Raw genomic sequence first — 16610 nt, forward strand, 5'->3', positions numbered from 1 at the left:
TGTTCATCAATGGGATTGTGAGCAAGTAAAATGTGGTATGACTGGTACTGTGGAGTACTAAGCAACAACAAATTTGATAATCACAGAATGTGAGTGAGTTTTTAAAACAATGCTTACTGAAAATAAGTAAGATCAGAATGGAAAACATAACAAGATGCTATTTACACAATTTAAAATGTTTGCACACCAAACAATTTATATTTTGCAAGAGCACAAACAAAAAATGAGCATTAAAGGCATTGGAATGGTAGCTTTTTGAAGGAGGACAAATGAGAAATGGGTATGGAAATAAAAGAGAATAGTTTTAAACACAAAAATAAAATGACATAGATCAATGAAGACAATGTACCAAAAACTGTCGTTAATTCAACCCTCTGCACCTGAGACCCTAATTTATAGACAAAATGCAGTAAAAGGACAAAGGGAGGAGATATTGCTGGAGTTCAGAAGTCAATGTTTTCCTCCAGAAGCTGGAAGTAAAGAGGGCTTGCAGAGTAGGAGCTGGGAGCAAAGGGTGGGTGGTGGGTAGAGGTAAGGGAATATCCTGGCTTTCTCCTGCCCTCCAATCTCTTACCTACTGTGAGCTGAACCCAGCCAGAAGGCAGTGAACACAGGAGCTTGGGCAACAAAAGCCTGCAGAGTTTAGCTCCCTGTGATATAGGGCAGAGTTTAAGACAGGCTAGAATTGGTTCTGAGATCACAAGGGCCAAGGATTACTATGCAAAATCAACACACATGCACACACACATGCACACACTCCAATGCAAAGTTCCCACTTATTGTCTTTCTCTCTTTCCTTGTCAATCCTCTATCAATCAGCATCTTTCCCCTACCTTCCATGCCATTTTTCTTTCTCCCTCCCAACTCTATTTCTCTCTTGCCTCCTCTTCTACTTTCCCACCACTTTTCCACTCTCTTTAAACTACTCTGTCTCCTATATTTAGCTCTGACTTTTTTTTCCTGACTCTGCTTCCCTGAGATTTAAATTCTTAGAAGGGTTCCTGAGAAACATCAGAAACAAACCATCTGAATAAGAAGAGCAGGAATGTGCCTTGCCCCGAGTGGCAGAACAGACCCCAGCATGCTAGACCCCAGCCCTGCACTCCACTTATACTGATTTTTAATCTGCCCCCAGCCTGTGTCTCCCTCCTAATCCCTTTTTTCTCCTCAGCATCTTTTTCCACTTTTCCTGTCTCCCCGCCTTCCTCCCTTTACGGTATTCCAACATCCCTGGTTCTCCTTTTACTTTCCTGATCAGTCCCTCTCTGCTTCCTTCAATCGCTTCTGCCCCTTTCTGCTCATAAGTGATTGGTCTTCCTCATTGTTTAGACCTCAGGTCTTCATTTACATCCCCTTAATCAGATAGGTGGAACCATTAAACAAACCATTCTCTCCTTTGTGTTTGCTCCCCAATCTGTATTCTTGACCATTGGGAGCAGACCCTCATTTCATTCACTCAACAAAAATTTACTGAGTGCCTGCCTTTAGGCTGGGTGCTGGGGATACAGAGGTAATCAAGGTGAACTTCTGGCCTCAAGGTTGAAGTACAGAGGAGAAATGATGACAATATATGACACTGGGATACATGGCTTTCTGGAGGAAAGCCAAGGAAGGTTTCAGAGGAGGGTGAACTTTATTGAAGAATGAATAGGAGTCCTCTGTTTTCCTAGACTGAGGATAGCACCAAAGAATGAAACAGCACTGTGTATTCTGGGCATAGTAGTTAGGTATTTGACTAAGACTTGAGTGGAGAAGATAGAAGATAAAGAAGAGACAGGAGAGGAAAGGTAGGAGGTTTTGTTCACCCTGAAAAGGGGTTTGAACTTGACGGTGGGGGCAACAAAGAACCAGTGACTTTGGGGTGGGAGCAATAAGGTTGAATTTTTTGTATTGTACTGTGCCTTCCATATAAGAGAAGAGAAGGAGCAGAAAGATCAGTCAGGGTGATGGTGGTCTGGACCAAATTGGCAGCAGGACAGGCGAAGAAAATCAGATGAATATGAATTTAGGAGGTCAAAACACCAATGTTGGTAACTAACTGGATAAAGGGGGCTGAACGAGAGAAAGAATCAAGCATGATTTCCAGGATTCTGATAGGAGTGACAGAGTGGCTAATGAGAACATTCACTGGGATGAGAAAGTTAAAAGGAGCATGTTTGGACATTCTGATCTTGTGAGCTGCTCCATCCAGGCGGTAGCTGAACACTCGGATATGGAGTTTCAGAGAGAGGCCAGGGTTGGATGCAACGAAGCCTTAGAAAGATAGAACGGCCAGGGGTAGTGGGCCAGAGACTACCCTGGCCAGATCCGCAGGCGGGTTCTCGCTCCACCTGCAGGTGGCACTACAGCCCCGCGCTTCTGAGCCCGGTTTTCAGAGCCGCACGTGTGCTCTTGTACTCGCAGTGTTCTGTTTCTCCCTTGACATGCAGGCTTTAGCTGGGGATTCAAACCTGGAACGGCCTCCAGAGACCGTATCCAAGTCATCTACGGGGCCACTACATGGGTGGCAGCTCAGGGACCTCAGGGCTGATGGCGTGGTTGGTGTGACCACCTGTCCTTCCGGCCTCCTCCAGGAACCAAGAGAAGGCCCAGGTAGGCAGTGCAGGGAGCAGGGAGGCATGGAAAGCCACCAAGCCCAGACGCCCGAATTGCTAGAAACGGAATTTCCTGTCCTTTAGGACTGCCCCCGCGTGGGAAACGTGTCGCGGATCCTTTAAGGCTCCATCTCCTTGCCCTCCCCTGCCCGGGACAGGCCGGGACACCCGGGACCTGACATTTGGCGTCTCTCAACTTGGGATCTAAAAATAACTGCCGTGGGTTACTTTAGGCCATTGTTCCTCACGCACTCAGTGCGCCAGCTCGCATACCATGTCATGCGATAACTTATCTCCCGGGTGAGTATACCTGGCCCATACCCTCCTCTGCTCGGACCCCGCTGTCTCAACCCATGATTCAGACTTTTAAGTCGCCTCTTCAGCCCCAAACCTTGGCTACTGGGCGGAGTCTTCACAGGAGGGGGACGGGGCCTTCAGTGCTCCAAGGAATTTTTCTCAAAACTTCCCAGCAGGAGGCTGGCGGGAACCCGGGCCTCGCAGGTCAACCCAATAACTGGTGCCAAACTCTAAACCTCAGGCTTAAGGAGAGGGCGTGGTCTTCTGGGAGTGTGCGGCCAATGGGTGCTGTGAAGGGCGTGGCCCGTGGAGTTACGGGGGGACCCTCGGGTTTTTCCCCCAAGCCGGGCTCCAGATCCCCGGGAGCCTTGCTGCTCTCCGGCTCCTTAGCTTGTGGCTGTTGGTCACACTAGGCCTGCCCTCCGCACTTCGCTCCTGGACCCCCGTCGTCCCCGCGTCCTCTGGCCGCCAGGCCCCAGTCTGCTCTCCTTAACTTCAGCTCCTGTTCTTCCAGCTCTTAAGACAAGATGCCGTCGGGCTTCCAACAGATCGGCTCAGAAGTAGGGTTCAGCATGTGGTGGCGGGCCGGGGCACGGGTCTCACTTTTCGCGGGCTGGGGTCACAGTTGGGGTCAGCTACTGGGCAGTCCCTGCTTAGTGGGTGGGGGTTAAGGGCCTGGCTATTTACACTCGGGCTGGACAACCTGTGACTGTCGGATTCCAGTCCTCCAACAGGCTGAGTGAATCTGGGGAACCGTTCAGGGGAACGGGCCACAACTGGATTTTGTGAGACCAGGGTTCGCCCCCTTCTCTAGTACACGGCGTTGCATCGGGATCAGGGTCACCCTGCTTTCCATCAAGCTTGAGAAAGGGGATCCAGGCAGGTCTTGGCCTCCAGCAGCTGTCGGTCTGTCACGGCTCTCTGGAAGTTTTTCGAGGACCAGAGGCTCTCTGTTGGCCCCTACCCCCACTCCTGGCCGTTCTTCAGGACGCTGAACTTTCCCTTGGCCCCATGGTTGGTGTTGGGGCAGAGAGGAGTGGCAGTCCCCTCCCTCCCCCAGCTCAAGTTTCCGCTTAGAGACAGTCTGTGCCGCCAGCTAGCGGCCACCAGAGCCACCGCCCCTCACACCACCTTCCCGCCCCCATCCCTTGGGCATGGCTCTCCCCAGCAAAAGTCGGGCATGGCCCATCTCCCCCACCCCCTTTCGTTGGGGCTTAGAGGGGGAGGGAAGGCCGGGGCGGAGAAAAAGAAGGCCACCGCCAGGGCCACAGGCTGGGAGGAATGACCCCAATGTCCTTTTTGGAACTGCTCTTCTTGTGCCTGTTGAGGGCCTCCAGGAGACCGGCTGAGAGAACCCCGGGGAAGGGAAGAAGACAGAAGCTGATGATAATAATACACTTGTCAGTTTATGAAATCAGCACTGTTGGGGGTACTGTTAACATTTGATTTTGACTATTACACTTTCACTGACAGGTAGGCAAAGCAGGCAACATACCTCTATCTCCTCTAAAAGAAATCTAGGTTCAGAATGGGGAAGTTACTTGCCCAAGGTCGCACAAATCTGAATTCAGATCTCTTAAGGCCAAGCCTGTCCCAAGGTCACAGAGGAATTGTGAGACCTAGGTCCTCAAACATTCCTCTGCCAGCTGGACTCAAATATCCAATTTCTCTTTCATGCCCTGGTTACTGTGGGGTTCTTTCTGCTCCTGTTTACACCAAAGTCTTTCTGAAAGTCCTAACATGGCCCACTTTCCCTCACCCAACATGTTGGATGGAACTCAGTATCATAAAGCTCTGACTGAGCCCAGGCTCAGGACCCTGGAGGAAGGAAAGAAACCACAATTCCACGTGACATTCCTCCTCTCTGCTTCTGTCTGCTCAGGAAGGGGAACCCCCTCAGCAACAAGTCACTGGGACACTGGTCCTCTCTGTATTCTCTGCTGTGCTTGGCTCCCTGCAGTTTGGCTACAACATTGGGGTCATCAATGCTCCACAAAAGGTGAGAGACCTGCGACTGGTAGAGTGGAAGTACCCAAAAAAGGAGGGCAGGGGACATAAGGGACTAGCAGAGAGGGAAGGGTCTGCAGGGATTCACTCTATGCTATCCCCCACCCCCACCCCAGGTGATTGAACAGAGCTACAATGAGACATGGCTGGGGAGGCAGGGGCCTGAGGGACCAAGCTCCATCCCCACAGGCACCCTCACCACCCTCTGGGCTCTCTCTGTGGCCATCTTTTCTGTGGGCGGCATGATCTCCTCCTTCCTCATCGGCGTCATCTCTCAGTGGCTGGGAAGGTATGAGGCTGGAGGACAAGGGTGGGGAACATGAAGGAGGAGCCACATCACAGGCACCTAACTCTCACAGCCCCTCTCTCTGCCTGTCAGGAAGAGAGCAATGCTGGTCAACAACACCCTGGCAGTGCTGGGGGGCACCCTCATGGGCCTGGCCAATGCTGCTTCTTCCTATGAGATGCTCATTCTTGGACGGTTCCTCATTGGCGCCTACTCAGGTACCCACAGGCACTATGGCCCTGCCAGTGCCCAGCTCTCCTCCTCCATCTTGAGTGTGGCAGGAGAAAGTGGGCAGCTGCCTCAGCCCTCTCTTCTTCCCTCTGCTCAGGGCTGACATCAGGACTTGTGCCCATGTATGTGGGGGAGATCTCCCCCACTCACTTGCGGGGCGCCTTGGGGACACTTAACCAACTGGCCATCGTCATTGGCATTCTGATTGCCCAGGTTAGTGGGCCTGGCCTCATGGGGGAATAGGCAGAGGATTGGGGTGGGGCTCTGGAGAACAGGTTGAATAGCCTAACCTCCTCCCACAGGTGCTGGGCTTGGAGTCCATGTTGGGCACTGCCATCCTATGGCCACTACTCCTGGGCATCACAGTGCTGCCTGCCCTCCTGCAACTGGTCCTGCTGCCCTTCTGCCCAGAAAGCCCCCGCTACCTCTACATCATTCGGAACCTGGAGGGGCCTGCCAAAAAGAGTGAGTGAACTTCCACACCATCTTGCTAGTGCCTGTTCCCCTCCCAGGTCCTCTCCCTGCCTTCTCAAGCCTGACTCTCCACACTTCCAGGTCTGAAGCGCCTGACAGGCTGGGCTGATGTGTCTGGAGCACTGGCTGAGCTGAAGGAGGAGAAGCGGAAGCTGGAGCGGGAGCGGCCACTGTCCTTGCTGCAGCTCTTGGGCAGCCGTACCCACCGGCAGCCCCTAGTCATTGCAATTGTGCTGCAGCTGAGCCAGCAGCTCTCAGGCATCAATGCTGTATGTGTGCAGCAGCCTCCTGGAAGGGCAGGGTTAGGGAACAGCCCAAGAAGAGGGGAGAAGGGAACAAATCCCCTCCCTTAAAATTCAGGGTCAGTCCAGCTTGGTATGGCTGCAGGGGAGGAGGGAACATCCCTGCCATCCCCTTTTCTTCTCCCTCACTTCTAGGTTTTCTATTATTCAACAAGCATCTTCGAGACTGCAGGGGTAGGGCAGCCAGCCTATGCCACCATAGGAGCTGGTGTAGTCAACACAGTCTTCACCTTGGTCTCGGTAACTGCTGGCCTCTGGAATGGCCTCCACCATTGGCTTCACATCCCTTGATTGTCTCCACCCACCCCATGCCTCCCACTTCCTATGTCTTGAGGCCCCCCCACTCCACCCCAACCAAGCCCTGACTCTCACCCTAGGTGTTCTTGGTGGAACGGGCTGGGCGCCGGACACTTCATCTCCTGGGCCTGGCAGGAATGTGTGGCTGTGCAATCTTGATGACTGTGGCTCTGCTTCTGCTGGTGAGGCCTGGGGAGTGGTAAGGGAACCAGTGGCCTAACCCATGGGGACTACCCCAAAAGGCTCTGTGGCCAGCCAGGGCCATGCCTCAACATATGTGCCTTTGATCTCAGGTGCCACCTTGTGTGCTAGGACAATAATCTGTGCTCCCGAGGGACCCAGGCTCTACTCCTTCCCGCTCAAGGAAGAAGTTGTAGCACAACTCTGGCAGCCAGGAAGGAGGGACACTGTCCAGCCCCAGGAACAATCATTCCTAAGGACCCGGCTTTAGAACCAAGGGAGAACTGCCCACCTTAATAGCTGAGAGTCCCTAACATTCCCTCTGCCTTGAATCGGCACAGAGCAGCCAGATGAATGTCAGTGCTCAGAAATTCTCAAGGGCCTGTTTTAACCTAGAGTGGCAGGCTCCCCCATGAGCTGCTGAGAAGGGTAGATTTCAGTTCTCTGGGTTGAGGGCAAAGGAAGATCCAGAAAGACCTGACCTGAATCCTACCCTCCCTGCCTGTCCCCCAGGAGCGGTTTCCAGCCATGAGCTATGTCTCTATCATAGCCATCTTCGGCTTTGTGGCATTCTTTGAGATTGGCCCTGGCCCCATCCCCTGGTTCATTGTGGCCGAGCTCTTCAGCCAGGGTCCCCGCCCAGCAGCCATGGCTGTGGCTGGTTTCTCCAACTGGACGTGCAACTTCCTCATTGGCATGAGTTTCCAGTATATTGCGGTAGGTGGCCTGCCCCTGTCCCAGTCTTTCACACCATAGGCCAGAGGGGGGCAACTCACAGCTAGCCCACTGGCTTTCCAGTCAGGCACTTCCCAGCCCACAGACTACTAGTCTAGGGATCACTTTGGTGGACCGCATGGGCCCTGGAGACCACCTGTTCCACCAGAATCAAAGGAAAGAAGGGAGCTAAACTAGATCCCATAGCAACATAACTGTTAGTGGCATACTTTATTTAAACTAGTAATAAAATTATAACCTTCATATTAATATTGCAAACAGTTGGGAATCCACTCTTAGTAACTCAGGATGATGAGGGCAAAAAACTACAGGAGAGTTGGGGTTCAGAGAATCCTTTTCACTAAATTCTCATTCCTCGTAATTTCCATTGCCCAGTAAAGGAGCCACCTGTTCTCTGCAGTATCCCAGCTCCCTATGGGGGACTTTAGTTTCTGGCATGCCTGAGACTCGCTCTCCCCTCCACTTCCCTCTGTCAACATCTCTTTCTCCGCCTGTCCCAGGATGCTATGGGTCCCTATGTCTTCCTTCTATTTGCGGTCCTCCTGCTCAGCTTCTTCATCTTCACCTTCTTAAAAGTGCCTGAAACCCGAGGCCGGACGTTTGACCAGATCTCAGCCGCCTTCCACCGGACACCCTCTCTTTTAGAGCAGGAGGTGAAGCCCAGCACGGAACTTGAGTACTTGGGGCCAGATGAGAATGACTGAGGGGCAAGGCAGGGATTGGAGAGCCACTGCTGTGTCCCCAGAGACCCCCTCCTTTCCTCTGCAGCACTTTAACCCTCTCTTCCCCATCACTTCCAGGGTAGAAAAAGCCCCTGCAGCCTGGTGGAATTGGGAAACTGGAGGGAGGGGCGGTCTGAGCACCACCTCATTCCCCTCATGTGACTCTCTTGGATTATTTATGTGTTGTGGTTAGGTTGTGGCCATCAGGGTGAGCAGTCCCCTCAGCCTCCTCTTCCTTCCTCCATAGCCTACCCCATCCCCACTCCCACCCAACCTAAGCACCAGAATACTTTCCCCCTCCCCTGTACCCTGAGAGAAGGGGGATTAGAGGGAGGAAAGGCTCTAGGACTGACTTCAGTGGGGGTGAACTGAAACAGAGCAGGACTAGAGAAATCAAGTTTCCTGCCATTTTGGACTCCTCCCACTCTCTGGCACTTTGAATTCTTGCCACATAGACTGTGGGTAAAGAGGGTTGTCTTGATACCTCCATGGCAAAGGATATGCCCTCCCAACATCTAACTCACGCCTCTCACTGCAGGCTCAGTCCTCTCGCTCAACCTTCCAGGGCAAGAGGGAACATGTGCCCATATGTGGCTAGAGGGACAGTAAGCTCCCGCCTCTAGACTTAAGGCTCTGGGCCCTACCCCAACTGCTTCTCAAGGCTGCCAAATGGGGGCCCCAGCTCCTCTCCCATCCTGGAAGGGTGTTGTATCCACAGGCTTTTGACCAACTAAGGGAAAGAGGGATTTGAAAAGCTGACTGTAAACACTGGGCTGGGAGGAACCTTCAGAGATTTTTGTATATGTTTGGAAAAAAAGGGGTAGGGAAAAGAAACTAAAGGTCTGTTGTACTAAATGTAAATATATAGATACATATATAAAGTCACTGTATGAAACAAATGTCTTGTTGTGGAGGCACTCAAGGATGGACTCAGACAGGGACCATAACTTCTCTCCCCTCTGCCTCCTTCTCTATCCTGCCTCAGCTTAAGTCTAAAGAATCCTCTAGATCAGTGGTCCCCCACCTTTTTGGCATCCGAGACCAGTGCTCCTATGAGAATCTAATGCCTGATGATCTGAGGTGAAGCTGAGGCGGTGATGCTAGCGCTGGGGAACGGTTGCAAATACAGATGAAACTTTGCTTCTAGCCCACCACTCACCTCCTGCTATGCAGCTCACTTGCTCACCTCACCTCCTGCTGTGCTGCCAGGTTCCTAACAGGCCATGGACCAGCACCAGCCTGAGGCCTTCAAGTTGGGGACCCTTGCTCTAGGTGATATCACTCATGCCCCCATTTATATTTCTAGTCATTACTTTTAATAGTAAATGCTAATAAGTTGGAGCTGCAAGTGTCAAACTGTGCTCTTGGCACTTTACAAAACATTCTGCAAGGGAATTATCCTTCTACTACAGATGGAAAAAATGACTCTCACAGGGATGAAAGCACTTGTTGAGAGCTGCACAGCTAGAAATATGGAAACGAGGATTCAAGGTGCTGCCCACTGCCTCACATCCTCCTCCTCCCCACCTTCACCAGCATGTTACCAGCAATTCTCTGAACAGAAAAGAGGCAGAGACCGAGACAACAGGAAAGCCTGTTTTTGTTTTTACTGGAGGCTCAGGTGGCACATGACAGTTCATAAAATGGCTTCAGAGATCAGGTGTAGAGGGAAAACAAAAAATAAACTGGGGTGGGAAAGAAAAACAACCAGGAGGAGGTAAGAGCTGGCTGGTTCCTTCTCAGCCTGATTTAGGGGAGGGAGTTGGTGCCTCTGAACAAAAAGGATGGATCCCTTCCTTCAACCCTTGGTAGGGGACAGAGAAAAAAAAGTAAAAGCTGTTGCTTTGGCCCTCCTGAGTCTCAAGGAAAAAGGGGAAAAGCCGGTGTTTTGATGTCATGAATTATGGGAAGGGGGGGTACTGGGTAGGGTACAGGTCAGTTGGAAAAACTGGCAGATACCTGAGAGAGAAAAAGAAATGGATAAGTCATGACTAGCGACTTAGGACCCAGTCCCCTGCCCTCTTGGCTCCCTGCCCTGGGCCCTCCCCAGGAGGAGCCACTCACCAGATGGTAGCTCTGGGTGTCCTTTGAGTTGGAATCACTCCAGTATAGTGGTGGGGGGGTCCCCACTGTTGATGGGGGCTGAGGTCTAAAGAGAACAGGAGTGGTCGATTGAGACCCTCTTGTTCTTTTAGGCTCCTAACTTCAACCTTCTCTCACATTTTCTCTTTTCATTCCTATAGCTCCTTCCCATTCCTCCCCCAATTCACATCCATAACTGATACTATGGATCCAAGTAGAGCTGACACAGAGGGTGACACAGGCTTGACTGCATCTGCTGGGGTTTCCTGGTGGGTAGGGGTGACTGCCAGAGGTGGCCCAACAGTACTAGTTCTTTGGTGTCAGGCTGCTTGAAAGTGGGTAGGGAAGGAGCAGGGGGCAAGAGAGGAGGGAACAGGATAGAGAAGGGAAGGGTAGAAAAGAGAGGGGAAAGGAAGGAGGGGGAGGTGGCTCCACAGTAGACAGTCCAAGGTCTTCACCTCCTGGGCTGTGGGCTGCCTGGGTCCAGGGGGCTGCTGCCTTCGGCGCTGGAAGTAGGGGCGGTTTCTTGGGCGCTGGGGCTCAGGCCGGGAACCATCAGTGGGACCTTGGCTGGGCTTGGTCTCGCCATCCCCACCTTCTGTGGTAGGCTGCTGGGGTGGCCTGGGGCGGAAAGGCCTGGGAAGAGAAGTGGGGACCCTGAAGAGAGCAGAGGGCCAGTGCAGACCACCTCCCACCCTCCCAGGACTCCCCAAGCAGAGGTGGACCCGCCAGCTTCTCCGTCCCCAGGAGCCAAATCCCTAGGGGGCCTGCTTCCCCAGGACACCTATGTAGTAATCTTTTAGCTACCCAGCCCTCTTCACCAGTAGCTTCAGGCTTGAGAACTTAGCTCTTCCCCTTCACATCCTCCCGACTCCTCCTGTACTCCTACGCTCCCCCACCCCTATCCAATACTAGATGGTGAAGGGGAAGATAGGGTCTGGAAAAGGAGTCTTACCTTCGGTACCTAGGCCGGAATCTGGGTGGGGGGACCCGCTCATCTCCCTGCTGTTGGTCCCCCTCCAATGGGGCTGTCTCTTTAGATTCTACCCCATCAGTGCCCTGGGAATATAGAGAGGCCTTGGTGAGCTGCGGTAACAGCAGCTGCCCAGGACTCAGGTGTCCAGAGCTCTTCTCAACCCTTGGTTCCACTTCCCCTAGGGACTTTGTGCTCTCTCTCCTCAGAACTCCCACTTGGGTATTTGGTTCCACATTCCCAGTTCTCCTCACCTCTATAGGTTGCTGCTGGTTGGGGGGCCTTGGGCCTCGCACAAAGCGACGGCGGTAGAAGAAGGGTGGTGGGCGCCGTCGTCTGGGCCTCTGCCCAGGGTCTTCAGCTCGTTCCCCTTCACTGCCTGGTTCTGTCCCACCTGATGGGGCCTCTGCCACCATAGGTGGTGGGGCAGCTGGGCGAGGCCGGGGGATGAATCGGCGGAACCTACGTCGATTGGGGGCATAGCGGCTGCCCTTCACTGGCACCCCTCCGGGCCCAGTTACGTTAGCAGCTTCTGCACCCTAGAAAGGAGGTAGGGAGAACTTGCTCCAATAGCAAATGCACAATGTTCCCCAAATGGCTCAAATCATTAGTCTCCCCCTTCTTCCACCTAAATGCCTTCTCCAGTTTCCCTTCAGCCCCTCTAACTTCTTCCTACTCTCCCCTAGTGAGGCAATGGCATATTTGGATCCTTCTAGGAGGGGCCACCTCTGCGACTTGTCTTTTTGAAATAGCTGTTACTGGATCCTCTTGAATTTAAGACTGGAGATGGCTGTGTGAATGGAAAAAGGTTTGGCAGCAACTATCCACCTTACTACAGAGGGCTGACTCTAAGAGAGCATGAGGACAGAGCCCCACGTAGAGAACAGACATAGAAGTGCTTGTGAACTTCCAAAAAAAAGCCCATATATCACTCAGTAACAGATAACTAGGACATGTTCTTTAGGACATCTCTTAGAGCAGCCAATGTTAAAGACAACAATGTCTGGGTGAGTACACAGCTTGAGCTGAGCCAGAGGAAGAGCTAGCCTCAGGAGGACCAAAGCCTGGGATGACTCCAGGCCACCCTCCCACCAGCCTGGTCAACTCTATATCCCACCGCGGCCCCCAAACCTTCTCTCCTTCCACGACATCAAACTCCACAGTCTCCCCATCTCCAACGCTGCGCAGAAACTTCCTGGGGTTGTTTCTTTTAATAGCTGTCTGGTTAGGGGAAAGGCCATGAAAAAGGTGAAAATAGCAAGCCCAGAGTCTCTTTCCCCCTTGCTGGGCCCACCACCCAATTTCATTCTTTTCACCACTCTACTTGTGGGTGGGGCTGGAGGGTGGAGCAAAGAGAAGATAGTCAAAGTTTAGTAAGGGAAAAGCCATAAACTAGGAGCCTCCAGAACTACTGTGCAGCTACCACTGTCCCAGGACACACTCCCTCCCTTTACCCCGCAGGGATTTCAAAGAGGCAAGAAACATGAACTCAAAAGCAAAACAAAAAGCAGAGACAGTCTTAAGTTGCAAAATGGGTAAAATATACTGTGCTTCTTACCTCAATCCCACTGAGAGCTCTTTCCACCAAAGCAGTGGTTCTCAAACTGTGGCGTGCATCAGAATCACCTGGAGAGCTTGTTAAAACAGATTGCCAACCCCTCTGCCAAGTCTGATTGATTCAGGAAGTTTGGGGTGGGGCCTGAGAATCTAGATGTCAGGTGATGCTACTGCTAGTGCAGGGACCACACTTTGAGAACCACTGCACCCAAGTATCTCTAGCCTGTGTCTCTGATCATTGCCTGTGATTCACTCCTGTGGTGTCAACAGGTCCCAGTAGGTAGTGAGCATGCCATGCCCAGAGGGCAGCACATATATTTTTTAGAGACAACCTAACACAAGTGAGGCCAATGGCAGTTAATTTAGACACCTGATGCAGATGAGGAGGGAAACTATTTCCTGCTGGTCATCTCATGGTGAGGTAAAAGCTGGAGAAGCATGACTTTGCTGTAAGGATTATGGTATAGGCCTTCAAAGAGAGGGCAAGTTTCTCCCCTCAGAAAGCCAACCTAGCTCTTACCTGGTGAACAAAGACATCCTCCTTGGTGTCATTCCTGCAGAACAGGATGGGTCATTAGGGGGTGACTTTGGTGAGATTCTCACCTCCCTTAAGGCCTCCCTAGTTGCCCATTCCTAAATCGGTGGGCCTATCTTCTCCAGCCTTCCATGGCTGCTTGAGGATAGACAGGGCCCCCAGAAGTTGGTATGAAAAGAAGTATAACTAAAAGCTCAGTGGAAAATCTGGGCTTTATAAGGAAAGGGTGGAGTGGAAAGGCAAATTTACCTTGCAGGAACTGAGCACTCCACCCTCTACCCTTTAGAAACTGGTAGTGCTTGGTGTAACTGTTCCTAGGTCAACACCCCCTCTTCACCAACCCCCATCGTCGTTGGAAAATTTCGTTCATCTCCTTCTACAATCAAGGAGCAAGAAAGTGGGGATGGGGGAGAGGTGCAGAACAAGTTTGAGACGGGGACAATGTGTCAAGAACTTGCTCTAAACAGCCCCCAAACTTTATTCTCAGCCTCAGCCTGGAAGTGAACTCTAGGGTGAGGCTCCCTTTCAACACACTAAGGGACCAAGGGTAAGACAGATATTCCATCATTATCACTACTTGCCTATTACCTGAGTTTATCCTAGCACCCCAATGCAGAGGAGGGGAGAAGTTTTCCTTCAGAACCTCCCAGGAGTCCTCAGTTTCCAGAATTAGAGAGGGGCCCTTCCCTAGAACAAATGTTCTAGCTTTAAAGCACTTGGATCTGCACAAAGGTCAGCCTGCTAAGAGGGAACTAGGGCCTCCTAGAAGGGCTGGGCTGGGCAGGGTGCCCAGGCTGAGGAAAGGCCCACAGAGGGAGACCTGGCTTTGCTCAGAATCTACCACTAGGGCCCCTCCCAGTACTGGCAGGGGGTTGGATTGCCAAAGAGAAGGAAAGCAGCAGCCTGTGTCTAGGCAGGCTCCTTCCCCAACCCCCACCAGCCTCAGTCCCATCAGGTGGGGGATTTGAATGAGCCAACAGCTCTCTAAGGCAGATGAGTTATCAGAGTGCTATGTGTGTTGCCTGAAACAGGAAATTAGCGTGGTCTGGAGCCCTAGGTGCAGAAAGCAGGTACATTCTGCCCCAAGTGGGGTAAACTAAACCAGAAGGTGAGACACACAAGCTGGAAGGATCAGAGCCAGGTTTGCCAACTTCCTAGATTGTTAACCCTCTGCTGCCCTTGAAGATGAGACTTCACCTTGCCCACAGTTGTGCTGCAAGACTTTCAATCAGCATCAGCTGGACATTGCAACCATGTGCCTTGAGATGAGGCTGGGAAGGTGTCCAGTCCCACAGGCCAGTTTGGAAGACACACATTACACCCCCTCCCTGGGTTCCTTGGATACCTGTTGATGAATCCATAACCATTCCGGACGTTGAACCATTTGACAGTGCCCAGGACTTGGATTGCTGCCAGGCAGAGATGCAGTGGGGTCAGTGAGATGGGGGTAAGAGATGGAGTTGGACTCAGTTTTGAGACACTCCAAAATCTAACCTACCTCCCTATTACCTAGTAAACTTAACTTTAAATAGAAGTGCTCACACAGTGAGGCTCAGGCTTTCAAAACCCTTCAACTCTAAGGCATGTTCCTCATAGCCTATAAACCACCTAGAACCTGGTACTCACCTGATCCACAAAGTCCCATCCTCAGGTCATACCTGAGAGTTTTTCTAGCTCTCTTAATATAAAGGTCCCTAGTGTACCTGCTTCCTGGGCTTAGAGATTGACCTAGTACTAACTCAAGTTAACTAAGCCAAGTCTCCCACTCCAGGAGGCTTGGCCAGACTTTGAGATGTATCCTCCTTCCCAAGGCCCTAGCTAGACCTGCCGACCACGCCCTCCTGCCCAGGAAGGCGCAGCAGCACTTCCCACCAGGAGAACCCATTTTGGTACTAGCCATCTCCAGCCCAGCTAGTCCTTTGAGTCTACAGGTCAGGCCTGCCTTTGGCTTTCCGGACCCCACCAAGCTCCACGATGCCCCTCCCCCAGCCCGCCGACTCCTTAGAACCGCCCTGGCACGCGCCTTCCCCTCACCCAGCACCGGCTTGTCCGCCTGACTCCGGGCTGGGGGCGCGGGGGTCCCCGAGGCCGCCGTCACCGGGTTGCCAGGGGTGCGAGGGCCAGGCGCCGAGGGGGTCCCAGCAGCGGGGCCTGAGGCGGCTCCGACTCCGACGCCGCCCGCCCCACCGCCTGCTTTCTGTGGCTCCCCCGCCGGCACAGGTACCACCACCGCTACCACCCCTGCAGCCGTCGCGGGCACCGTCGCCGCGGGGGCCGCCGTTGCCACCGCTGCCGCCTCCGCCTCGCTCATCCCGCCGGGTCCAGTACCGGCCCCCGCCGCCACCTCCTCCTCCTCCGCCGCCGCCACCGCCCCGGCCCCTCCCCCCGGCTCGCGAACCCACTGCCCCGCTCGGTCCTCGCGCCCCGAGCCTCGCCCGCACGCCCGCAGCAGGCGCTGAAACGTAGCCAATCGTAGCCCACAGCCGCGGCGTGCACAGGCCCCGCCTCCTGGCCAAAGGCCAATCCTAGCGGAGCAGGCCCCTCGGCCGGCACGTCGGCCCCGCCTCCTGGACTTCGCGCGGCGGCCGAGGCCCCCGCCCGCAGCCCCGTAAGTACACCTGGGCCCCGCCCGGGTGTCACCACGTGACCTCTCCCGGCCCCACGCATTGGCCGACAGCCCCTTTCCCCTCCCCCACCTACCCCTTTCCACCGGCCGCGGGAAATCAAACGGGCTGGTGGCTCCCCAACCGCCACCTGGCCTTTGCGCGAAGGGCGGGGCGGGGGGAGGTGCAGCTCCAAGGTTGCCCCTAACGACCCGGCTCGGGGGCCAGACCCCAGCCTCCGTTCTGGCTATGAGTTGCACCGCTCACCTTCACCCTCGAGACCGCCCTAGCCCGCAAGCTGCCAGGTGTGGACGCCTTATCCGGGCCCGCATCCACCCTCTCTCCAGAGGATGCCCGCAGAGCGGGCTGCGGTTCCGCCTGCGTAGCAAGCTTGAAGGCGCAGCAAAACGACTTTTCTAGCTCACGGTTACTCTCACAAGTCGGCGACTCTCACTTTTGTTTTGAAGGTAAAATTTGCATATAACAAAATGCACAGCTCTTCGCTGAATTTTTATAAACGCTTTCATCCAGGTAGTCAATACTCTAATCGAGGTATTTTTCCCCTCACCATAGGAAATTCCTTCGAGGGACGTTTTCCTTTGCAGGCAATCCTAGTCTCCCCACGAACCATCGTTGTTCTGATGTCTGCCACGTTGGGTTAGTTTCAGGGTTTATCATGCTGGGCGCTGTGGTCTCCCGCCAGGCGGGGCCTCCCTCTCTGGCCGCCCTCTCCGC

At 53.4% G+C, this 16610-nt stretch overlaps 2 protein-coding genes across 3 annotated transcripts; one reads left to right on the forward strand and one right to left on the reverse strand.

Moving 5' to 3' along the window:
• Nucleotides 1–2422: 2422 nt before the first annotated feature.
• SLC2A4 (solute carrier family 2 member 4) lies at nt 2423–9461 on the forward strand. Its single transcript, XM_039847170.1, has 13 exons — nt 2423–2592; nt 2679–2894; nt 3305–3451; nt 4774–4890; nt 5015–5187; nt 5278–5402; nt 5513–5628; nt 5718–5880; nt 5971–6158; nt 6327–6431; nt 6569–6670; nt 7182–7385; nt 7904–9461. Exons 3-13 carry the CDS (start codon nt 3419–3421, stop codon nt 8105–8107), a joined length of 1530 nt encoding a protein of 509 aa, XP_039703104.1. The 5' UTR covers nt 2423–2592; nt 2679–2894; nt 3305–3418; the 3' UTR covers nt 8108–9461.
• A 256-nt stretch (nt 9462–9717) lies between these two features.
• On the reverse strand, nt 9718–15737 carry YBX2 (Y-box binding protein 2). 2 transcript variants are annotated; one of them, XM_039847171.1, is made up of 9 exons: nt 15307–15737; nt 14618–14681; nt 13258–13291; nt 12312–12401; nt 11435–11719; nt 11163–11266; nt 10666–10843; nt 10190–10274; nt 9718–10084 (listed from the first exon to the last, which is right to left on the reverse strand). In XM_039847171.1, exons 1-8 carry the CDS (start codon nt 15581–15583, stop codon nt 10224–10226), a joined length of 1083 nt encoding a protein of 360 aa, XP_039703105.1. In that variant the 5' UTR covers nt 15584–15737; the 3' UTR covers nt 9718–10084; nt 10190–10223. The 2 variants fall into 2 exon arrangements, with proteins under 2 accessions (XP_039703105.1, XP_039703106.1); XM_039847172.1 differs by lacking the exons at nt 9718–10084; nt 14618–14681; nt 15307–15737 and adding an exon at nt 12739–12814 and having other exon boundaries at nt 10191–10843; nt 13258–13575.
• Nucleotides 15738–16610: the final 873 nt, after the last annotated feature.

The sequence above is a fragment of the Pteropus medius genome, unplaced genomic scaffold (assembly GCF_902729225.1).
Source record: "Pteropus medius unplaced genomic scaffold, Ma_sr-lr_union100, whole genome shotgun sequence".
Lineage (NCBI taxonomy): Eukaryota > Metazoa > Chordata > Mammalia > Chiroptera > Pteropodidae > Pteropus > Pteropus medius.

Coding starts and splice junctions, on each gene's coding strand:
- SLC2A4 (XM_039847170.1), top strand. CDS start 3,419: ATGCCGTCGGGCTTCCAACAGATCGGCTCAGAA. Junction 3,452..4,773: donor TCCAACAGATCGGCTCAGAA/GTAGGGTTCAGC, acceptor CTGTCTGCTCAG/GAAGGGGAACCCCCTCAGCA. Junction 6,159..6,326: donor AGCTCTCAGGCATCAATGCT/GTATGTGTGCAG, acceptor CCTCACTTCTAG/GTTTTCTATTATTCAACAAG.
- YBX2 (XM_039847171.1), bottom strand. CDS start 15,583: ATGAGCGAGGCGGAGGCGGCAGCGGTGGCAACGGCGGCCCCCGCGGCG. Junction 14,682..15,306: donor GGCGGACAAGCCGGTGCTGG/GTGAGGGGAAGG, acceptor TCTGCCTGGCAG/CAATCCAAGTCCTGGGCACT. Junction 13,292..14,617: donor GGTTATGGATTCATCAACAG/GTATCCAAGGAA, acceptor CCTGTTCTGCAG/GAATGACACCAAGGAGGATG.